The sequence below is a fragment of the Dipodomys spectabilis genome, unplaced genomic scaffold, assembly GCF_019054845.1.
Source record: "Dipodomys spectabilis isolate Male_0828 unplaced genomic scaffold, ASM1905484v1 ptg000004l, whole genome shotgun sequence".
NCBI classification, from domain to species: Eukaryota; Metazoa; Chordata; class Mammalia; order Rodentia; family Heteromyidae; genus Dipodomys; species Dipodomys spectabilis.
This window is the reverse complement of record NW_024870681.1, coordinates 2,291,484-2,315,293: the sequence shown is the minus strand read 5'-3', so window position 1 is coordinate 2,315,293 and position 23,810 is coordinate 2,291,484. Positions and strand designations below refer to the sequence as shown.

The 23,810-nt window shown below is 44.4% G+C and overlaps 2 protein-coding genes across 2 annotated transcripts in view; both read right to left on the bottom strand.

The window, feature by feature from the left end:
* Nucleotides 1-5,504: 5,504 nt before the first annotated feature.
* Nucleotides 5,505-10,413, bottom strand: Rskr (ribosomal protein S6 kinase related). Its single transcript, XM_042692092.1, has 12 exons — nt 10,178-10,413; nt 9,548-9,793; nt 9,381-9,464; nt 9,194-9,262; nt 8,761-8,830; nt 8,425-8,529; nt 8,215-8,255; nt 7,766-7,793; nt 7,592-7,681; nt 7,415-7,503; nt 7,202-7,312; nt 5,505-5,985 (listed from the first exon to the last, which is right to left on the bottom strand). Exons 1-12 carry the CDS (start codon nt 10,232-10,234, stop codon nt 5,752-5,754), a joined length of 1,224 nt encoding a protein of 407 aa, XP_042548026.1. The 5' UTR covers nt 10,235-10,413; the 3' UTR covers nt 5,505-5,751.
* Nucleotides 10,414-10,481: 68 nt separating this feature from the next.
* Nucleotides 10,482-23,810, bottom strand: part of Kiaa0100 (KIAA0100 ortholog) — a 36,248-nt gene continuing 22,919 nt past the window's right edge. The window contains exons 27-39 of the mRNA XM_042692070.1: nt 21,885-21,984; nt 20,410-20,592; nt 19,979-20,100; nt 18,705-18,860; nt 18,498-18,619; nt 16,649-16,829; nt 15,271-15,357; nt 14,560-14,670; nt 14,288-14,423; nt 14,055-14,185; nt 12,528-12,629; nt 11,883-12,017; nt 10,482-11,289 (exon numbers count right to left, since the gene is read on the bottom strand). Coding sequence (XP_042548004.1) covers nt 11,107-11,289; nt 11,883-12,017; nt 12,528-12,629; nt 14,055-14,185; nt 14,288-14,423; nt 14,560-14,670; nt 15,271-15,357; nt 16,649-16,829; nt 18,498-18,619; nt 18,705-18,860; nt 19,979-20,100; nt 20,410-20,592; nt 21,885-21,984 — 1,749 coding nt within the window. The 3' untranslated portion in view covers nt 10,482-11,106. The remainder of the gene's footprint in view (nt 11,290-11,882; nt 12,018-12,527; nt 12,630-14,054; nt 14,186-14,287; nt 14,424-14,559; nt 14,671-15,270; nt 15,358-16,648; nt 16,830-18,497; nt 18,620-18,704; nt 18,861-19,978; nt 20,101-20,409; nt 20,593-21,884; nt 21,985-23,810) is intronic.

The window sequence follows — 23,810 nt, the reverse complement described above, 5'->3', positions numbered from 1 at the left end:
CACTCTACCACTTGAGCCACAGTGCCACTTCCGGCTTTTTTTTTTTTTTCGGATCCAGTTGTGGGGCCTGAACTCTGGGCCTGGGCACTGTCCCTCAGCTCTTCAGCTCAAGGCTAGCGCTCTACCACTTGAGCCACAGCACCACTTCCGGCTTTTTTCGTTTTTTGCTTATGTGGTGCTGAGGAATTGAACCCAGGGCCTCAGACATGCAAGGCAAGCGCTCTACCACTGAGCCATCTTCCCAGCCCCCCTAAATATGTTTTTAATAGTGCTTTCATTTCTTTCTTCCATCTTCTTCCTGTGTCTTTCACATGGTCTTCACTGTGTATCCTGGTCCAAACCTTGTGTTAGGGCTGGTCCTTAAGACCTCCATTTTCACTTACCTTTTTAAAAATCTTATCTCCAAATAGTCACATTTTGAGTTATACGAATTTTGGGGTATACACAATTCATAACAAGTCAACAATTCAGTGAATACGATTTTATTTATCTTTTTCTTTTTTGGTCGGTCATGGGGCTTTAACTCTGGGCCTGGGTGCTGTCTCTGGGCTCTTCAGCTCAAGGCAAGCACTCTATCACTTGAGCCACAGCGTCACTTCTGGTTTTCTGGTGGTTTATTGGAGATAAGAGTCTCATGGAGTTTCCTGCCCAGGCTGGCTTTGAACCACGATCCTCAGATCTCAGCTTCCTGAGTAGCTAGGATTATAGACGTGAACCACAGGCACCCAGCTGTCATTTTTTATGGTACCAGTCCTAGGGCTTGAACTCAGGGCCTGGGCAATATCCATGAGCTTTTTTTTTGGTCAGTCATGGGGCTTGAACTCTGGGCCTGGGCACTGCCCCTCAGCTCTTCAGATCAAGGCTAGTGCTCTACCATTTGAGCCATAGCACCACTGCTGGTTTTCTGGTGGTTTATTGGACATAAGTCTCACAGATTTCCTGCCCAGGCTGGCTTTGAACTGCGATCCTCATATTTCAGCCTCCTGAGTAGCTAGGATTACAGGCATGAGCCATTGGCGCCCAGATCCAAGAGCTTTATTGGCTCAAGGCTAGTGTTCTACCACTTCTGGCTTTTAGATGGTTAACTGGAGATAGTCTCATGGACTTTCCTGCCCAGGCTGGCTTCAAACTGTAATCCTCAGACCTCAACCTCCTGAATACGTAGGATTACACAGTAAGTCACTGTGTATTTAGTTTTTTTAATCAGTCCGGAGAATTTACCCCAAGGCCTTATACTTCTTAGGCAAGGACTTTAATATTGAGCCATGCCCACAACCATTCTAGAAGGAAACAATGCTCTTTCAAATTGGTGCTTTCTGATTTTTTTCATTTCTGAGAAATACTGCCAAAGTGCACCACTGAAAAGTGTTTTGAAAATGTCCCTGTCTTTTAAGAAATATATATATATTTAAAAAAAAAATTTCTGCCAGTCATGGGGCCGGAACTCTGGGCCTCGGCGCTGTCCCTCAGCCCTTCAGCTCAAGGCTAGCACCCTACCACTTGAGCCACAGCACCACTTCTGGCCTTTTCTGCTTATGTGGTGCTGAGGAATCGAACCTAGGGCCTCATGCATGCAAGGCAAGCACTCTACCACTGAGCCACCTTCCCGGCACCTTTAAGAAATAATTTATACACTATTATGGTCTCTAAGCTATCTAATAGGATGTACAAAATGGTTCCAAGTGAGATTAGGTCAACCAGTTCCTAAAGACCTTAGCTCACTATACTGCTGTGATCAGAAAGACTATACATATAGTATTGAGTGCCTAGACATGACCTGGGCCAGATATATCACATCTTAAAATGTTCCATGGTTGCCCTTTGAAAAAGCATCTCTGAACTCTGAAACCAATTCCCCCAATTAAGAAGCCAGTGGTTAAGATTGGGGATATAACTCAGTGGTATAGTGCTTGCCTAGCATACCCAAAGTCATGGTAGCACTGCAAAAAACAAAACAAAACAAAAACAATGGTTACAACTGACTCATTTTATACATCAGAAAACTAAGATCTAGAAGGATTAAAATGAGACAATAAGATAGTTAACTGGTAGATCCAGGCACCAGAGATCCTAAATCCCAATCTAATGCTCTTAACCATTAACTCTTGTTTTTAGTATTCAAGATGTTTATCCAATGTGTAGTTTGGGTCAGTACACCTTCTAACAATAAAGCTATAAAAATGTCTAAAGAAAAACAAAATGAGATTAAAGGATAAAAGATACATTCTTTTTTATTTATTTGTACCCCAATCTTATTCCCAAGAAGGCTTACAAAGATGTAGGTAATACCAAAAAAAAAAAAAAAGATTAAAACAAAAGTGAGGATAAGGAAAATAAAGGTAGAAAAGGAGGATGGAATCAAGAATGTGACTAGTCACAAAATACATAATTGCTTCCTAGAGGAGGGCCCCACACTGAGCTCCTTGATGTAGCATGAGTATAAAGAGGAAAATATTGAATATTTAGTTGAATGTTTAGTATTCAGGAAAATCACAACTGGGTCCAGAAAAAATTTCTTCTATGCATCCTTACATAGGAAATTATGAACTACAATGATAAAACATTTTTTATAATATCAAGTTTCTGGAGATTCATACGGGTTATCAAAATGAAATCCATGAAATTTTTTGTTTTTGTTTTTGTCAGTTGTGGGGTCTGAACTAAGGGTTTGGTGCTGTCCCTGAGCCTTTTTGTTCTCAAGACTAGCTCTCTACCACTTGAACAACAGCACCACTTCATTTTTGAGTTGTGGAGATGAGTCTCACAGGAACCCAGACTGGCTCAAACCATGATCCTCAGATCTCAGCCTCCTGAGTAGCTAGGATTACAGGCGTAAGCCACTGGGACCCAGTCATGAAATTTTTTTAAGTGAAAAAAAAAAAAATCTGCAGAGGCTAATAAAATGCCAATTATATTCAGCAGAAGTCTGGCTTAATCCAGAGACAGACTAATAGAATTACACAAGATGCTCTCTAAACTTTTTTTTTTTTTGGTCGGTCATGAGGCTTGAACTCTGGGCCTGGGCGCTGTCCCTCAGCTCTTCAGCTCAAGGTGAGCGCTCTACCACTTGAGCTACAGCGCCACTTCCCTCTAAACTTTTTAAGGGTGTGCTGGTCCAAGAACTTGAATTCAGGGCCTGGGCTCTGTCCTTGAGCTAGTGCTTTAACACTTGAGTTAAAATGTCACCTTTTTTTTTTTTTTCGGTGGTTAATTGGAGTTTAGTCTTACAGACTTTTCTGCCAGGGCAGGCTTTGAACCACAATCTTCAGATCTCAGCTTCCTGAGTAGTTAAAATTACAGGTATTGGCCAACAGTGTCTGACTCTCCAGACTCTTTGGGGCCTGAAGAGATCAGATATAACTAAAGAATTATAAGGCAGAGCCTGGTACCAGTAGCTCATGCCTGTAATCCTAGCTACTTAGGGGGCTGAGATCTAAGGTTCCTAATTCAAAGCCAGCTGGGACAGAAAAGCCAGTGAGACTCTTCCAGTTTGAGCATAAAAGCTAAGAGATAACACCCAAGCCCTGAATTTAAGCCCTAGTATTGACATGTGTGCATACACACACACAAGCATACACAAATGACAGTATTAAAGTATATTTTTCCATCAATTACCAGAGAAAATGGGATTTTTGACGTTATTAACATGAAATCATAAAGATCCAAAATGTACATGAATGTCCAGATTTTTTTCCTTACAAAAGAATAAGGTTCTTGAAATATATCTCTAACCTTAAATCTTGTTAATGTGATTTTTCAATCCCTTTATTTGCCTATGAAAATATGAATCCTGGGTTGTCAAATGATCAATTTAATCCTATGTCTTTTTATTTTGACAGTCTTGGAATTTGAACTCAGGGCATCACATTTGCTCAGCTGGTGCTTTGCCAGTTGAGGCATACCTCCATCCTGCTCTTTGCTGCTTATTTGGGAACGTTTCTCAGACTTTTCTGCTTGAGTTGGTTTTGAACTGTGATCCTACAGATCTGAGCCTCCTGAGTAGCTAGAATTATGAGCCACAATCCTGTATTTTGAGGTTTCGTCTTGAAAAATATTTGGGCAGCTATTCCAATTACTCCTAGAGAAACTATTTAAGCCACCCATGTTTCAGTCTCTATTTTCTTCCTTACGTTAAGCTATTGGATTAGTTTTTAAATTTTTGTTGTTGTTGGTTGTGGTGCTTGAACTCTGGGGTTGGGCACTGTCCCTGAGCTCTTCAGCTCAAGGCCAGTGCTCTATGACTTCAACCACAGTGCCACTTCCAGTTGTTTTTTTTTTTAAATTGTGAAAATATTGTACAGAGGGGTTACAATTACATGGGCAAGATAATGAGTACATTTCTTATCAAGCATTGTAGCCTCCTCCTTTGTTTCCCCTTCCCATCCCTTTCCATCCTCCCCCCCTACTTCCAGTTTTCTAGTGGTTAACTGGAGATAAGAATCTCACTGACATTCCTGCCTGGGCTGCCTTTGAACTGGAATCCTCAGATCTCAGCCTCCTGAGTAGCTAGGATTACAGGTGTGAGCCACCAGCATCCTGCTAACAAATTTAAGTTTTAAAAATTAGAAAACTACTGCCGGCACCAGTGGCTCATCTCTGTAATCTTAGCTACTCAGATCTTAGACTAAGATCTGAGGATTACGGTTCAAAACCAGCCCGGTCAGGAATCCTAGCTACTCAGGAGACTAAGATCTGAGGATTACGGTTAAAAACCAGCCCGGTCAGGAATGACTATGAGACTCTTCTCTCCACTAGAAAAATGGAAGTGGCACTAGAGCTGAGGGACGGCACTCAGGCTCAGAGTTCAAGACCCATGACACCTCCAAAAAAAATTAAATTTATTTAAGATTGACCTCAAACCCCTAGATGTTTTTTAGCTGCATATTCATAACTCCCAGTTTTTGAGATCTTTGAAAACATTCTCATTTTTTCTGCTCTATGAAACAAGTAGTACCTTAATAACCCATGAAGTGTCATTACTACCCAAGAAAAGAAATATGGCAAGCTAGGTGCACAGGCTCACACCTATAACCTTAACTATTCAGGAGGCTGAGATCTGAGAGTCATGGTTCAAAGACAGCCCAGGCAGAAAAATTAATAAGATTCTTTTTTTTTTTTTGGTCCAGTAGTGGTGTTTGAACTCTGGGCCTGGGCTCTGTCCCTCAGCTCTTCAGCTCAAGGCTAGCACTCTACCACTTGAGCCACAGCGCCACTTCCGGCTTTTTTTTTCTTCTGATTATGTGGTGCTGAGGAATCGAATCCAGGGCCTCAGGCATGCAAGGCAAGCGCTCTACCACTGAGCCACCTTACCAGCCCTCATAAGATTCTTATTTCCAATTAATTACCAAAAAGCCAGAAATGGAGCTGTGGCTTAAGAGCACAAGCCTTGAATGAAAAAGCTAGGGACAGTGCTCAGGCCCTGAGTTCATGCCCTAGTACTAGCACAAAAAAAAAAAGAAAAAAGAAATTAAAAAAAGAAAAGAAACCTGGCAAAGAACCAAGGAAAGGAAAAGGCAGAAGCAGCCCTGGGTTGTCAGGGTAAGGGTAAGAGCACTGGAAAAATGAAGCAAAGTCACCACGCTGATCAGAGATGAACTGAAAAGTTGTGATTGACAATAGTAGGATGCTAAAGCTGTAAACTCTAATCTAACACCTAAGATAACAAAGAGTAAGAGGCTACAAAGTGAAAACTGGATTATCAAGATGACGGTACAGGGTTGGCAGTGGAGATCCTCAGGCCTCACCTAGGCCTCAATCTACAGTAGAGAGGAAATGGGAGTGGACCATGAAGGATTCCAGATCACAGTCAAAGTCCTGGAAGGGCATCGACTCCAATGCACTGGGCTGAGTAATTTGAGACTCCATGACAAAGTTCACTGGCTGCTTCTGTAGGAGCTCTGGGTCAAATGCCACACCCCTAAAGAAAGGGTGGACTTGGAAGTGATGTAGATGGCGCAGACGGTGGAGGGGGTTCTGGCATAAGAGCTGAAGGGAAATAGAGTATGAAGGATGAAAGACCAGTATAAGGAATAAGTTTAAACAAAGAATATGACAAGGACAGAGAAGTTCATGGGCCTGTGAAGGTCAGGGAAAAAAAAAATCCTAAGAAAGATATGTAAGGCGGGCGCTGGTAGCTCACACCTGTAATCCTAGCTACTGAGGAGGCTAAGATCTGAGGATCATGGTTCAAAGCCAGCCTGGGCAAGAAAGTCAGTGAAACTCTTATCTCCAATAAACCACCAGAAAACTGGAAGTGGCACTGTGGCTCAAGCAGTAGAGCACTCACCTTGAGCTGAAGAGCACAGGTATAGCTCCCAAGCCCAGAGTTCAAGCCCCATAACTGAAAAAAAAAAAAAAATGTAAAAGGAGAAATTGAGGCTGATTTGGAACACAAGTTGGGCACAAAGGATCTGTTTGTATATTTTCATACTGTAAAACTGCAGTACTGGGGCTGGGAATGTGATTTAGTGGTAGAGTACTTGCCTAGCATGCATGAAGCCCTGGGTTCAGTTCCCAGGTACCACATAAACAGAAAAAGCCAGAAGTAGTGCTGTGGCTCAAGTGGTAGAGTGCTAGCCTTGAGCAAGACAAGCACAGGGACAGTGCCCAGGCTTTGAGTTCAAGCCCCAGGACTGGCACCCCCCCCCCAAAAAAAAAAAAAAAAAACAAACGGGCTGGGAATGTGGCTTAGTGATAGAGTGTTGCCTTGCATGCATGAAGCCCAGGGTTCGATTCCTTAGTACCACATAAACAGAAAAGCCAGAAGTGATGCTGTGGCTTAAGTGGCAGAGTGCTAGCCTTGAACAAAAGAAGCTCAGGGACAGCACCCAGGCTTTGAGTTCAAGCCCCAGAACTGGCAAAAAAAAAAGAAAAAAGAAAGAAAAAAAATAATAACCTGTAGCACTGGTACACTCTTTTGGAAGCAGATCTATCTTTTTAGATGAGGAAGACATTTGGGACACCAGAAATTCAGAAATTAAGTCAAAAGTGCTGCTGAGAAGGCAAATAAATGCTCAAGTTGAATCATACTCCCTCCCCTCAAACAAAAAAATCAGTCAGAGGGATAAGGAAATACCACTTCAATGATAAGGAGAGGAGGGAAAGAGAGAGAGAATATATGGGGGTGGAGAGAGGGAGAGGGAGAGAGAGAGAATGAATACGTGGTTTGGTAGTCAAGATGAAAAGTAGTGTTCACCCTTACCTCATGGAGCAGGAGTGAGAGCTCCTGATTAAGAGAAGCTGGAATCTCAGAGTCAGAGTGGGTCACACTTGCCAACATGGCCACATGATCTCTCTCTGCTGCCACTGGGAACTGAGTTAAAGATATAGATGATAAAGAGACTCTACGGTCTTCTTTCTTCCCAACAGAGAGCAAAGCTCTCTTCTCTGATGAATAGCACTACCATTCTCTCACCTTTCCAGTTGCCAGAGAGAAAAGTAAGATACCCAGGGACCACCAATCAGCAGCATGGTTGTAAGGCCCACCACTCAGCACCTCTGGGGCTAGGGATTTGAAAGATACTTGTCATTGACATCCTTTGACTATATCCTCCACTCCAATGTTTATCCACCAGCTTTTAGCCACTCTCACCCATGTATTGAAGAGTGCCACAGATAGTATAGGCTCGGGCTCCCTGGGACAGGTGGCGAGACAGACCAAAGTCTGTCAGTTTCAGATGGCCTATAAAAGAAGATAAAGGTGATAGTACCTCTTTATTCCATGTCTTAATTATGATTTTTTATTTCCTAATGGAAGTAACCTTACCTCGTTCATCCAGAAGAATATTCTCCATCTGAAAGATTACCGGTAAGAAATTCTTCTTTTTTTTTTTGTCAGTCCTGGGACTTGAACTCAGAGCCTGGGCTTTTTTTGCTCAAGGCTTGCACTTTACCACTTGAGCCACAGTGCCTCTTCTGACCTTTTCTGTGTATGTGGTACTGAGGAATCGAACCTAGATCTTCATGCACACTAGGCAAGCACTCTACCACTAAGCCACATTCCCAGCCCTTCTCAATTCTTTCATCCATGTATACCCACCAAATGGACAAGGTACCTTACTCAGCATTTAATACTTGGAGGGCTCTGACTCAAATCATTAGCCTCCACAGGTGATCCCCAAGACCAACAGTTCTCAACTCCCTACCTACCTCCTTGGACTTGTTAGAACTTACTGAGGCCCCTCCTCAAACTAAGGAAAAAACACTTAGCCCTACCTTCACATCTCGATGGACAATGCCCAAGTCATGGAGATAGCCTGTGAATAACAGCAAGCAAAAGGTACGCTGAAAACTCTCTTGTCCACTACTTTTCTTGGAAACCCCGATCCCATTACTAATCATATTCTGTGACTTCCAGGGTGAATATCAATTCCCTTCTCTCCTCCCCACAACTTAATTTCTCCCCTCTATCACTGTTTCACTTACACAGCACTAGGATCAGCTCAGCTGCAAAGAGACGGACAGAGGCCTCAGGCAAGCAGCCAACAGCAGACCACAGGGAGTACAGATCTGTGCTGCAGTACCTACACACTGCAAAGGACCAGAAGTCTAGGTAATGTTTGGGTGCTATAATGCCTGGGCTTCAAGGCATCATAGGCCTCCTCCCCAAACTGATACCCACTTACTATTCCTCCCTTTGGGGTAGAGAGGTGCTAGGAGAAAGGGAACAGCAAAGACAGAATAAGCCCTAAAGAGATAAGTAACCTCAGGTGGGGAGACTGCAGATGGGAGTCTGGGGATAAGGAGAGACCAGTCACTCACTAAGGAAGAGATGCCGCTTTCCTTGCCAGCTGTCCCCCAAGCTGTGAACAAAAGGATGGTTGATCTGCCGCTAGGGACAAAGAAAACAAGCAGTTAGAAAGAATAGGGTTATTGAGCATAAAGGTAGCCAAGACATGAGATATGACCTAGCTGTGAAGAAACTGACTTGCTGCTTCACCTCTGAGTTCAGGGAGAATCAATAATTGGGACTGATTGTCTGGTAATCCTGTAACCATAATACTAAGTAACATAAGAGACATGGATTTCTCTGAGAAGACTATTAGAATTAGCTAATAGCTAATTTCTCAGGATTTACTTTGGTGTTAAACTAAGGCTGAAGCAGGTAGAATCAGGAAAAGGAAGAAAGCTGAAGAAAGGTGCCTTTCCCTCCTATAACTTCTTCCCACCATGTTTCCTAGTATTCTAGGCATACCTGGATGCTAACCTCCTCTTTGCACTGCCTCAGTGTATTCCTCTGTAGGACTTTTATCTTGGGTACCACCTATAAAAGGAGAGGAGTGAACACTCATAGGAGAATAGTGGTGTTGAATTTATTTCTCCTAATCTCTGTAGAAGTAGGAAGTAGGAACTAGAATGTGGAAAAATAGATAAGTCCCTACCTTCACTGCAAATACAGCTTTCTGGGCAGAATCTAGTACTTTCAGGACAATTCCAAAAGAGCCTTTAGCCACAAGACCTAAAATCTGTACAGAGAAACAGAGAACAGGACATTTGAGCCTGGTTTTATTTTTCTCAGTGGGACCCCTCAGGGATTCCAATGACCTACCTTCAGCTGCTGCTGCCCCCTAACGGGCCTCATGGGAAATTCCGGCAGAAAGAGGTTGATGAACTGAGGCACTGGCCATTCAGAGAGGGGCTTCTCTACTAGTAATGGGGCTGGCTGTAGGGGTTCCACGTACAGGCATTGGTGCCTTAGTGGTTCCCATAATTCTTCCAGATCTGACCTGATGATTCCCATACCAGACCAGGGGCTCTTCCAGCCTCGGGGCCAGAGAGCCTGGATGTTGCCACTCTGCTGAAAAGCAAAGGAGCCATTCTAAACCTACCAAATTCTGCTCACATTAATAGGCATTCCTTCCTCTCAAGTCTCACCCCCTAGAGGTACATTCTGAGAACCAGGCAAAATTCCCACACTCCTGGCTTTGTAGTAGAACTGGATTTCCTAGATATAATTCAGAGTCCCTAGGAAAGTAATTATTAGGCATTTTCTTCAGGATCAAAGATAGAACCTAAGCTTATGCCTCAGGTCAAGGCTACAATGCTTTCACATTGTGGCCTCTCAGTCCCACCCCCAGGCTGGGTATCAGTAACATGCCCCTAAGGTACTTCCTGGGCCTGAGGCCCATACTTGCTTCACTTTTCTCTTACAGGCTGCTGCTAAAGCCCCACAGCCTACCTTGTGAGGAACAGCCACCCGGGTCTGTTGCCCCTGTCGACAGCTCACTGCTCCCATCCCCAGCCTCTGCCTCCTCTCCTTCTGTTAAATCTGCTGTCCCAGTTACATAATTCCTCCCAGCATGCTGCATTACACATGAGCCCGCCTCTTTGGACATGCACACTCATTGGCTCTGGGCTAGTATCAAGGAAGAGTAAGGAAGAGGCCACCCTCATCACAGTGACAGCTGCAGGGGAGTGAAAAACATAGGCTGAACACACGTACTCAACATAATTTTAAAAAAAGAAAGAAAACCAAACCAGCATAAAATTTAAAATATTTTTTTTCCTCTTTAAATCTTATCTTTTGGGTATTTTTTGTTTATGTTTTTGCCATTCTCCAGGGCATACCCCAGGGGGAAGAGTAGGGCACCCATGGCCAGCCCTGGCTCCTACTATCATCCTCCCAAGTGAGCATATAGATTGGGTATTCCCTCTGAACACTAAAATACCACTATCATCCAAGGCAGTGGAGTGAGACAGAGATCAAGTTCCCTCCCCTCAGCTTCCTTACACTTAGAAATATATATATATATATTTATTTATATATATATGTCTTTTATAAAAATTTATCGCACTTAATCAGAATTATTCCCCCCCCCCCTTCAGTTGTCCTGAGCAGGAGCCTAGCCCCTGGGCCCAATCCCTGGTCTGGTTGCTGTGTTGCCTCTCTGGCCCTGGGTGTGACCCACATCAGATGGAACTCAGTATTACGGTCCACCATGCCCTTCAGGGAACAGGCCACCTGCTAAAGAACAGTGCCTGTCTTTATAGTACCCCATGGGTTCCAACCTCCCACAAGTCCTGGTGGATAAAGGGAAGCCTTTTCCACCCCAAAAGTCCCTGGAGTCAGATCCCGGATCCTGTACTGCAGTCACTTGGATTGCCAGATCATTTGCGCCTGCCAAAGATGGACTTCTTGCCATGGTTCTTGTCACCCACACTTAAACCAATGAGGAGGCGAGCTTTCTCCTCTTCTTCTTGTTGTTGCATGTTCAGGTCTGATTTAGCTTCTAGCCTTCCCCGTACATCAGACCCTGTTGCAGGCTTCAGCCTTAGCTTTTCTTTGATTACCTGTCAAATTGGAAAGGATCAAGAGGTAAATATTACAGTGATAAGCAGAATAATTCAAAGTAAATGACCTCAACAAGAATTTATTAAACTCAAGGTACATGAGGCAAATTTAAATTACAAAATGTGTTCTGCTTCCATGAAGCTTATAGTCTAATTAGAACCCATGCTAAATAGGAAGTTGTAGCAGATTGTATTCCCTAAAATTAATGGTAGTTAGCAACATTCACTTGTCCCTTTCCAAAGCAGTCAAGACCCTAGAACAAATTCCAGAGTAAGCTGGGCATAGGTGGCTTGCACCTGTAATCCTAGCTACTCAGGAGGCTGAGATCTGAGGATTGAGGTTGAAAGCCAGCCCAGGCAGGAAAGTATGTGACACTCTTATCTTCAGGTAACAACCAGAAAACCAGAAGTTGGGCTGTGGCTCAAGTGGTAGAGCTCTCGCCTTGAGCTGAAGAGTTCAGGGACAGCACCCAAGCCCAGAGTTCAAGCCCCACGATCCACCAAAAAAAATAAATAAGTAAAATTAAAAAAATTCCAGAGTAGATCTTGCTTGCTAGCTCCTAATCAGACAGCTATGAGGCCTAAGGGAATACCTGGGCAACCAGAGCTTTTCTGCTATCCCTTTTGACAGCCATGGCAAAGTCTAGCCATGTCCATGTGTTGTTATGGTATTCCAGACAGGGCAGCACCAGGTTAAGGTCACCCCAATCCACACTGTTCTTCTCACCCTGTGAGGAAGAGAGGGAAAAAGAGAGAAACCAAAATATATCAATTGCTATTTTTTTTTTTTTTTTTTGGTCCAGTTGTGGGGCCTGAACTCTGGGCCTGGGCACTGTCCCTTTAGCTCTTCAGCTCAAGGCTAGCGCTCTACCACTTGAGCCACAGCGCCACTTCCAGCTTTTTTCATTTTTGCTTATGTGGTGCTGAGGAATCGAATCCAGGGCCTCATGCATGCAAGGCAAGCACTCTACCACTGAGCCATCTTCCCAGCCCATCAGTTGCTATTTTGAGTCTTAGCCTGTACTTGAGTTTAAATCCTGAATAGAAACTTAACATACTGGTTTTGATAGCCTCTTAGTCTGGTAATGATGCTGACTCCTACAGAAGGAATGGCAGCAGATTGATAATTCATGGCCCAGCTTTACAATGAGAAACTGGATCTCTCTGCCTGTAATCTCTGATGATATTACCTGCTTCCTTTCCCACCCTGTTCTAGGAAGTACTGGGGAAACACATACCTTATAGCTGACACACAGTGGGACCTGTGGAATCTTTATGTAAATGAAGGAGTTATTCATAGCAGCTCGCTCTTTCATCTTGTCAATATCATCCACAGGGTGCTAAAAAGGCATGAAAAGAGTATGAAGCCTTAACACCATCAGAAAAAACACAGGACCCTAAATATCGACCTCTCACCCCTGGAGAAGACTCAAAGGAAAAAGACTCAATTGAAACTCTCACAATTCTCCCTTTAAAAAATAAAAAGGTAGTCAGGCACCAGTGGCTCCTGCCCGTAATCTTAATCACTCAGGAAGCTGAGATCTGAAGATCACAATTCAAAGTCAGCCTGGGCAGGAGAAAGTCTGTGAGACTCTTATCTCCAACTAATCACCAAAAAAAGAAGTGGAGCTATGGTTTAAAGTGGTATAGCACTAGCCTTGAGCAAAAGAACTCAAGGACAGCATCCAGGCCCTGAGTTCAAACCCCATAACTAACAGAAAAAAGTGAAGCATTCACCAAAGGCTCATGCCTATAATCCTAGCTTTTTAGAGGCTGAGATCCTGAAGACTGTGGTTTATAGCCAGCTAAACAGAAAAGTCTAAGAGATTCCATCTCCCCATACAACCAGCAAAAAGTTGTGCTAAAGACATGGCTCAGCTCAGGGCTGGGAAGGTGGCTCAGTGGTAGAGCGCTTGCCTTGCATGCATGAGGCCCTGGGTTCGATTTCTCAGCACCACATAAACAAAAAGAAAAAAGCCGGAAGTGGCGCTGTGGCTCAAGTGGTAGACTGCTAGCCTTGAGCTGAAGAGCTGAGTGACAGCGTCCAGGCCCAGAGTTCAGGCCCCACGACCGGACACCCCCCCCCCCCCCCCCCACACACACACAAAAAGACATGGCTCAAGTGATAAAGTAATAGCCAAGTAAACAAGCTAAGTAAGTTCAAGATTCTGTACTGGTAAAAAACAAAACAAAACAAACAAAAACCAGCAACAAAACCCACTGAAGTGTTTATGTATATGTTTTATTTTACTAGTTTTTTGTTGTTGTTGGCTGTGGGGCTTAACTCTGGGCTGGAGCCTGTCCCTCAGCTCTTCAGCTCAAAACTAGCACTGTACCACTTGAGCCACAGCACCACTTCTAGTTTTGTGGTGGTTAAATGGAGATAAGAGTCTCACAGACTTTCTTGCCTGGGCTGGCTCTGAACTGCGACCCTCAGATCTCAGCCTCCCGAGTAGCTAGGGTTATAGGCGTGAGCCACCAGCACCCAGCCCCTTTTTTTTTTGTTGTTATTGTTGTTTTCTTTTTTTTGTGGGATGGGGGTTTAAAACCCAGGCTCCTGGGATTGCTAGGCAGGTGGTCTACTGATTGACCCTTCTCTAACCCTTCTGCCCCACTCTCTGAGACAAGGTCTTACTATGCAGCAGAAGGTGACCTCAAACTCATGATCTTACTTCAGCCTCTCATGCCTGGGATTAGTCAAGTCATGCCACCACACTGGATTCTCTCTCTCTCTCTTTTTTAATCATCAGAGTCATGTGAGATACCTCAGGTGATTTCCGAAATGACCTTCTGACCCCAGAACTTCGAGTTAAGCCCTGTGCCACACCCTTCCCAGGGCCCAGTGGTACTGCATCATCTGTTGCTATCAGCTGCCGAGGCTTCACCACCGGTATTCCTATGAAAAAGCAAACATACCAACTGTTATCCTCTATCTGAAGCCTCAGTTGTCTTGGGCTGCCACCTTATTTTTCTGGCACTCTACCATAAATCGTCTCACCAGTTGTCACTAGTTTGGATTTATCCTCTTCATCACCAACTTCATCATCTTCCACACTTCGGCCAGGAAAGAAAAAGCCCATCATTCTATGGAAAAACTGGTGTGTCAGCTGGATGGTGAGAGGCACCACATTTACCTAAAGGTTGAAAGGGTTGAAGAAGTACTGAAGTTCAGACACGATCACTCAGTTTCCTTCCCCTAAGTAACATGGCACATACTGCTAGCTCTGGAATACCCTTTGATCCTGGGATTTCAAGGGACTATTTACTAACCTCAAAGTGTTCCTTAACAGAGATACCTCCAACAGGGGGACGGACTTTGCTGAAGAGGCGGAGGGCTAGCTGTCGTCCAGACTGGCAGGAACTCTGGGGGCGCAAGACTACCTGTAGGATAGAGTGAACAATAGCCAGATTGAATGTCCTCCAGAAATATCAATCTACTAATCACCTATTAATTAGCCCACAAATCTAGAAAGGGAAAGGAAGGGCAATGGCCTTCCTAAACTGAGCAGGCTTTCACCATCTCAGATCACATTGTTTCCTGTAGCAGATTTATGTGAAAGGATCATTATAAATGCCCTTTACTGAGAAGCATATGATCAGGCTAGGAATGGGGAAATAAGACTTGCTATATATAGCTCAGTTATAAAGAGTGCCTGTCTAGCACATAACAAGGCTGTTTAATCCTAGCAACAAAAGAAAGGAAGTTAAGCCGGGCACCAGTGGCTCACGCCTGTAATCCTAGCTACTCAGGAGGCTGAGATCTGAGGACCACAGTTCAAAGCCAACCCAGGCAGGAAAGTCTGTGAGACTCTTATCTCCAATAAACCACTAGAAAACCAGAAATGGCACTGTGGCTTAAGCGGTAGAGCATTTGTCTTGAGCTGAAGAACACAGGGACAGCGCACAAGCCCAGAGTTCAAGCCCCACGACTGACAAAAAAAGAAAGAAAGTTAAAAAAACAACAACACAAATAAGACTTGCCTTATAGACAGCATTAGGAAGGAGGTTGTTCATAGTGAACCAGCCCAACTCCAGAAGATGTTCTGCTGTATCATCAGACTTATTCACCTATAAAGACAGATTTTGCCCCTTTCCACTTTTCTCAGGAGCTTGTTAGGTAACAGCTACATACATTGTTTATTTTCAGGTTCTCCTAGTGTGTAGTCTGAACCTTTGATATCTCTTTTGGTCCCATACAATCAATATACCCTGTAATTCAGCATTCTTGCTAAGCACTAAATGCTAATAGTAACGTGTAGTTATTCCAACATTAAAAATATTCTCTTGAGACAGGAGCTGGTAGCTCTCACATGTACTCCTAACTACTCAAGAGGCTGAAATCTGAGGATCCCCATTCAAAGCCAGCCCAAGTAAGAAAGTCCGAGACACTCTTATCTCCAATTAAACACCAAAAAACTGGAAGCAGAGCAGTGGCTCAAGTTGGTAGAGTGCCAGCCTTGAGTGAAAAAGCTTTGAGACAGGGCCCCGGTCTCAAATTCAAGCCCCAGTACTAGGACATATACACACACACAAAAAAAAGTTCTCATTCATTTCCAAAGATTCCTTGTGAAGTAAAGAATGATGCTGCTTTTCCCCCATATCAGTAGCTAATTTCTTTTTTTTTTTTTTTTTGGTCTGCTCGTGGGGCCTGAACTCTGGGCCTGGGCGCAGTCCCTCAGCTCTTCAGCTCAAGGCTAGCGCTCTACCACTTGAGCCACAGCACCACTTTCGGCTTTTTTTTCTTTTTGCTTATGTGGTGCTGGGGAATCGAACCCAGGGCCTCACGCATGCAAGGCAAGCACTCTACCACTGAGCCATCTTCCCAGCCCCTCAGTAGCTAATTTCAATGAAGTAGAATGTCAGGAGAATAACTTTTCTATTTCAAGGTAGATCTGAAAGATTGGTTCCCTTCAGGCCACACTCCTGAGATAGTTGTCTTCAAATTCATCTACATCTGTATCATTTTTTTTTTTATTATAAGCAGATGTATCTAAGGGGTCTCTGCTCATATGTCTGATCCTGATCATCATTAATAATCATAAATATCGTCCTCTTTTTGTTTCTGCTTATGAGTTAGTTTCCCGAAATAGGTCAACGTCTCAATACAATTTTCTTTTTTCCTTTTTTTTTGTTGGTCATGTGGCCTGAACACTGGGCCTGGGTGCTGTCCCTCAGCTCTTCAGCTCAAGGCTAGCACTCTACTGCTTGAGCCACAGCGCCACTTCCGGCTTTTTCTGCTTATGTGATGCTGAGGAATCAAACCCAGGGCCTCATGCATGCAAGACAAGCACTCTACCACTGAGCCACCTTCCCAGCCCCTCAATACAATTTTCTTTGTGTGACTGTACATCCCAGATACCTTACTGTACAGGAACCTCTGCAGCTCTAGTTCAGCAATTCCCAATTGTCCATCTTCCTCTGTCAGGCGCCAACGTGCCTGAGCAAAGTAAAACTCAGTACGACGGACTACACTCACATCTTCTTGCTGCTTTCGCAGCTCCATCTTGTTGGCCCGCTGTAACTGGAAATCCTTAAAACACCTGTAAGTACATATGAATGCCAAATCCAATAAGGAAAACAGCATTTACAATAGAGGCATTTAAAATAGGTTACTGGTGGCTCACACCCGTAATCTTAGCTACTCAGAGGCTGAAATATGAGATTCAAAGCCAGTACAGGCAGGAGAGACCATGAGACTCTTATCTCCAATTAGCCATCAGAAAACTGGAAGTGACGCTGCGCTAAGTGGTAGAATGCCAGCCTTGATCAAAAGTGCTCAGGGAAAGCCAGGCGCTGGTGGCTCATGCCTGTAATCCTAGCTACTCAGGAGACTGAATCTGAGGATCACAGTTCAAAGCCAGCCCGAGCAGGAAAGTCTGTGAGAATCTTACTCCAATAAACCACCAGAAAATGGGAAGTGGTGTTATGGCTCAAGTGGCAGAGTGCTAGCCTTGAGCTGAAGAGCTGAGAGACACTACCCAGGCCCACAGTTCAAGCCCTAACAACAAAAATGGAGGTGGACAGTAAATCTAGAAATGAACCTATTCTAAGTTAGCTAGTCATAAACCTATTCTAGGTTAACCAGTCACTATATTTCTTTAAAATTTGGATTGTTTCTGACACCCTGGATTATAGGAACACAAATTCCATCATTTAGGGGTTGGGAATGTAGCTTAGTGGTAGAGTGCTTGCCGAGCTTGCAAGAAGCCCTGGGTTTGATCCTTCAGTACCACATAAACAGAAAAATCTGGAAGTGGCATTGTGGCTCAAGTTGGAGGGTGCTAGCCTTTAGCAAAAGAAGCTCAAGGATGGTACTCAGGCCCTAAGTTCAAACCCCAGGGCTGGCCAAAAACAAAACAAAACAAAAATTCCATCTTTAAAAAAAGAACGCCAGGGGCTGGGAAAGTGGCTCAGTGGTATGGTGCTTGTTTTGCATGCATGAGACCCTGGGTTTGATTCCTCAGCACCACATAAGCACAAAAAGCCGGAAGTGGCACTGTGGCTCAAGTGGTAGAGCGCTAGCCTGGAGCTGAAGAGCTGAGGGAACCAGGCGTTGGTGGCTCACACCTGTAATCCTAGCTACTCAGGAGGCTGAGATCTGAGGATCTCGGTTCAAAGCCAGCCTAGGCAGGAAAGCCCGTGAGACTCTTTTTTTTTTTTTTTTTGGGGGGGGGGGGGGGGGGTCCAGTCGTGGGGCCTGAACTCTGGGCCTGGGCGCTGTCCCTCAGCTCTTCAGCTCAAGGCTAGTGCTCTACCACTTGAGCCACAGCGCCACTTCCGTCTTTTTTCTTTTTGCTTATGTGGTGCTGAGGAATCGAACCCAGGGCCTCAGGCATGCAAGGCAAGTGCTCTACCACTGAGCCACCTTCCTAGCCCCGCCCATGAGACTCTTATCTCCAAAAAACCACTCAAAAACTGAAAGTGGCTCAAGAGGTAGAGCACTTGCCTTGAGCTGAAAAGCACAGGGACAGCGCTCAGGCCCAGAGTTCAAGCTCCATGACTGACCAAAAAAAAAAAAAAGAGCTGAGGGACAGTGCTCAGGCCCAGAATTCAGGCCCCACAACTGGCAAAAAAAAAAAAGAGATGCCAAAATCTACCCAATGGCCTTTGATAATTCACATTAGATTCAAAGACTATCAGAATATGGGTAAGAATGAGGAAACATGTTTAGCTGGGTCAGTGGAAAAGGGCAAAGACTGCTGGAGCACCTGATCAAGATATTAAGCTCTTCACTTTCTAGCTGTAGATTGGCCTTCTCCTGGTTTAGCTGCAACTGAAGCTTCTGATTCAGATCAAGTAGGTTCTCATTCTTGCTGTCATCCTGCAAAGACTAGGAAACCAAGAGAGAAGAAATTAAGAAGAGATTTCCTTTGTCATAGGAGACCTCTCTATTCTCAGACTACTTGGGAAAATACCTTCATGATAGAATACATCTGCTTCTCCAGGTGCCGAATCTGGGCTACATGCTGCCTTACAGCCTCCTGAAGATGCAATATGCTGCTGCGCTGCTCCTCAGGATTGCTAGAGATCTCAAGCTGGAATCTTACCCGCTGCTTTTTTTCACTATGCTCCTAAAAGAATAAAAAGGGAAATGAATTTGATCTTTTTGTTTTGTGTGGTGCTAAGGATAAAGCCTAAGTCTTCACACATGCTATGCACATGCTTTACCACTGAGCTACAATAAAACTAAGGAACAAGTGGGGATCACTTCTGCATTTACCTGTCATTATTAGAAACACCAGCCAGGCGCTGGTGGCTTATGCCTGTAATCCTAGTTACTCGGGAGGTTGAAATCTAAGGCTCTTGGTTCAATGACAGCCCAGGCAGGAAAGTCCCTGAAACTCTTATCTTCAATAAACAACCAGAAAACCGGAAGTGGTGCTGTGACTCAAGTGGTAGAGCTAACCTTGAGCTGAAGAGATGAGGGACAGCACCCACGCCCAGAGTTCAAGCCCCATGACCGACAAAAAAACAAAAACAAAAACAAAACAAAAACAAGAGTATGTCAGTGAAGATTTGACAATGTGAGTTTCACAAGCCAGGCCCACAGGGTGAAGATAGAGGTAGAAAAGGGATGTAGTTCTTGGGGTTTTGGGGGGAATTTATTTTGTTATCATAGAGGTGATATACAGAGGGGTTAGGAGTACATTTTTTCATACAGCATCATCTGTTCCCTCATTCTCTCTAGTTACTGTTTTTGTCAGTAGTGGGACTTGAACTCAGGATTTGGGCTCTGTCCTTGAGCCTCTTTGTATTCAAGGCTAGTGCTCTACCACTTGAGCCACAGTGCCACTTCCTGTTTTTTGAGTGGTTAATTGGAGATAAAAGTCTCACAGGGTCTTTTCTGCCTGGGATGGCTTTGAAACATGATCCTTAGATCTCAGCCTCCTGAGCAGCTAGGCATCCAGGTATGAGCCACTGGCACCCAGCTTCTAGTTACTGTTTTTAAAGATGTTTAGATGAATGGAGACTAATTCGGGTAGGCAGCAGGGGGAATCAAGCAAACAAGTTTTACAGTCTCACAGACACTCAGACCTTAGCTAAATTAAAATTTCAAATGCTGCTGCTAATAAAGGATATGCCAACCACAAAGCCCTTTTCCCATGTGAAGCATGTGGTTTCTTATTGGCTACCAAATAAAGCACAGGGTTTGGAGGCTAGCTAACATCTTACAAGGGGACACACTCACCTTACGTTTGGGTTCTACATGGAGCAGCAGGTTGTTGACAATATCCAGGATCATGGCATATTGAGCAGGGTTGGTGGAAATTTCCAACTCATGATGAATAAGAGTGAAGGTATCCACAGCCCCTAGGGTAATTGTTAGCAGCTAAAAAAGAAGCTCAAGTTTCTCCCCAAATACTGATTCTGTCTCCCAAACCCACATTTAGAACCACTTCTGTTAGTCAACCCCAGAGAAAGGGAATAAGAGAGCCTTAAGGGTAGAAACGTGTATGCCCACTCAAACTCATAGGCTGTTCTCATAGCTGAATTTACAAGTTTGAGAACAATGTTAAGTGGTAGTGTCAGTACATAATAGCATTCTTAATAATTCCAGTCTTGAACCACTAAAGAATTATAACTACTAACTCTCCTAAAAGCCTTTTAAGCCCTGAGTACCTTCCTGCTTCTTTAAGAGATCTTCCTTTTCTTGGTTCTCATGAACCTCAGGTGGCTTAATCTGAGTTGCTAGTTCAGGATCAATGTCATGGCTGTAACTAATATAGTACATTCGGCAATTACAACGTGAAATGATTCGTTGCACTTGCTGGGCTTGCTGGGCTTGAGCTGGCTGGTTCCAATCTAGGAAGTAGAAAAGAGGTGGGAAAAAGATATCATCATAAGACAAACTCCCAGCTATGTATAACGTCTGGGAAACTCCAGAAACTGCTTTCACTCTAACCTAGCACAAAATGGTCCCACTCCAGCATGTTAAGAGTAAATACAATCCTAGCTACTCAGGAGGCTGAGATCTGAGGATCATAGTTCAAAGCAAGCCCAGGCAGGAAAGTCTGTGAGACTCTTATCTTCAATAAACCACTAGAAAACTGGAAGTGGCGCTGTGACAGCGCCCAAGCCCAGAGTTCAAACCCCACAATCGACAACAACAAAAAAGTAACTAAAGCAAAGAGGGCTCAGTATTCAGCTAAAAGAGTATCTTCCTAGTAAGTTCAAACTAGTACTGCCAAAAAAAAAAAATAATAATAATAATAAACCTAAAGAATAATATGTCAGGCTAACACTGGTGGCTCATGGCTGAGAATCATAGTGCAAAGCCAACCAAAGAAGGAAAATCCATCCAATTAACTACTAAAATTGCAGAATTTTTTTTTTTTTAATTTTTTTTTTTTGTCGGTCGTGGGGCTTGAACTCTGGGCCTGGGCGCTGTCCCTCAGCTCTTCAGCTCGAGGCGAGCGCTCTACCATTTGAGCTACAGCACCACTTCCGGTTTTCTGGTGGTTTATTGGAGATAGGAGTCTCCTGGCCGGGCTGGCTTTGAACCTCGATCCTCAGATCTCAGCCTCCTGAGTAGCTAGGCGTGAGCCACCAGCGCCCGGCAAAATTGCAGAATTTTTGAGGGGCAGGTCAACGATGGAGTGCTAAACTTGGGCTAGCTCAGAAGTGGGTGCCTGTGCCTCACACCTGTAATCAATCCTACCTACTCAGAAGGCTGAGATACGATAATCTTGGTTCAAAGCCAGCCGAGATAGGGAAGTCCGTAAGACTCTTATCTCCCCATTAAGTACCAAAAGGCCAGAAGTGGAGCTGTGGTTCAAAGTGGTAGAGCACTAGCCTTCAGCAAAATGAAGTTCAGGGTCAGCACACAGGCCTTTAGTTTAAGCCCCAAGACAAGAAACGAAAAAAAAGCTCAGGGATAGCAACTAAGATCTGAGTTCAAGCTCCAGAATGGGCATGAAACTTAAACTGGCTAGGTATAAAACTAAGAGGGAAAGAACTTGTCTAATATGTGCAATGCCCTAGGATCAATCCACAGCACCTCAAGGAGGAGAAAAAAAGCAAAGAGTAGCAAAGTAAATGAGGCCCTTTTTTGGAAATATATCTGCTCCTAATCATATGGAGGGGAGAGAACTGACCTGTGGTTGTAGTAACCATGCCTCCTACTGCCTGCCCGCTCTCCATCAGCTCTTGCACTGAGTCCAGACTACGCTGTCGATGCTCCTCAATATTCTTCACCTGAAGACAGAGATGCAGGCATCTTTAGCTCCTAGGAAAACAGTGGCTTATTTTGGCCAATCAGGTCACAGATTTCCATGTTTCAGAATCATGTACCATGTGATGATGCTTCAGTCAATGAGAAACTACATATATGATGACAGTCCAGTAAGACTTTTATCATCTATGCCAGGAGCCAGTGGCTCATGCCTGTAATCCTACTCAGGAGGCTGAGATGAGGATTGTGGTTCAAAGCCAGCCCGGGCAGGAAAATCTATAAAACTCTTTTTTTGTTGTTGTTGTTGGTCATGGGGCTAGAACTCTGGGCCTGGGCACTGTCCCTCAGATCTTCAGCTCAAGGCGAGCACTCTTAATGCTTGAGCCACAGCACCACTTCGGTTTTCTAGTGGTTTATTGGAGATAAGAGTCTCGTAGACTTTCCTGCCCAGGCTGGCTTTGAACTGTGATCTTCAGATCTCAGCCTCCTGAGTAGCTAGGATTACAGATGTGAGCAACTGGTACTTGGTTTCTGTGAAACTTTTTTTTTTTTGGGGGGGTCCAGTTGTAGGGCCTGAACTCTGGGCCTGGGTGCTGTCCCTCAGCTCTTCAGCTGAAGGCTAGCGCTCTACCACTTGAGCCATAGCACCACTTCCGGCTTTTTTTTCCCTGCTTATGTGGTGCTGAGGAATCGAACCCAGGGCCTCATGCATGCAAGGCAAGCGCTCTACCGCTGAGCCTCCTTCCTAGCCCTCTGTGAATCTTATCTGCAATAAACCACCAGAAAACTGAAAGTGGTGCTGTGGATCAAATGGTAGAGTGCTCACCTCGAGCTGAAGAGCTGAGGGACAGCACCCAGGCCCAGAGTTCAAGGCCGAGTTCAAGACCCATGACCGACAAAAAAAAAAAAAAGCTTGATTTAAAGGTGGGTACCTGTGGGCCATGCTTGTGATCCTACATACCCAGGAGGCTGAGATCTGAGGACAGTAGTTCCAAGCTAGCCCAGCAGGAAAGTCCATGAGACTGTTTTCTGTAACCACCACAAAGTTGAACGTAGAGCTATGGCTCAAGTGGTAGAGCCATCTATCTGCCTTGAGTGAAAAGCTAACAGACAGCGCCCAGGTCCTGAGTTTAAGCCCTAATATTGGTACAATAATTAATAAATAATGGGGCTGGGCTGGGAAGGTGGCTCAGTGGTAGAGCGCATGCCTTGCATGCCAGAGGCCCTGGGTTCGATTCCTTAGCACCACATAAGCAAAAAGAAAAAAGCCAGAAGTGGCGCTGTGGCTCAAGTGGTAGAGCGCTAGCCTTGAGCTGAAGAGCTGAGGGACAGCGCCCAGGCCCAGAGTTCAGGCCCCATGACCGGACCCAAAACAATAAATAAATAAATAAATAAATAATGGGGCTGGGAAGGTGGCTCAGTAGTAGAGTGTATGCATGAGGCCCTGGGTTCGATTCCTCAGCATCACATACACAGAAAATGCCAGAAGTGTACACTGTGGTTCAAGTGGTAGAGTGCTAGCCTTGAGCAAAAGAAGCTTAGGGATAGAGCCCAGGCCTTGAGTTCAAGCCCCAGGACTGGCAAAAAAAAAAAAAAGTAAAAAAGCCCCAACCATGCACAAGTGGCTCACACCTATAATTCTACCTACTCAGGAGGCTGAGATCTGAGGATTGCAGTTCAAAGCCAGCACAGATAGGAAAGGCTGTGAAACTCTTTTCTCCACTAAACTACAAAAAAAGCCAGAAGTGGAGCTGTGGCTCAAGTGGTAGAGTGCTAGCCTTGAGCAAAAGAGGCTTAAGGATAGAGCCCAGGCTGGGAGTTCCACTCCCAAGACAGGCACAAAATAGTG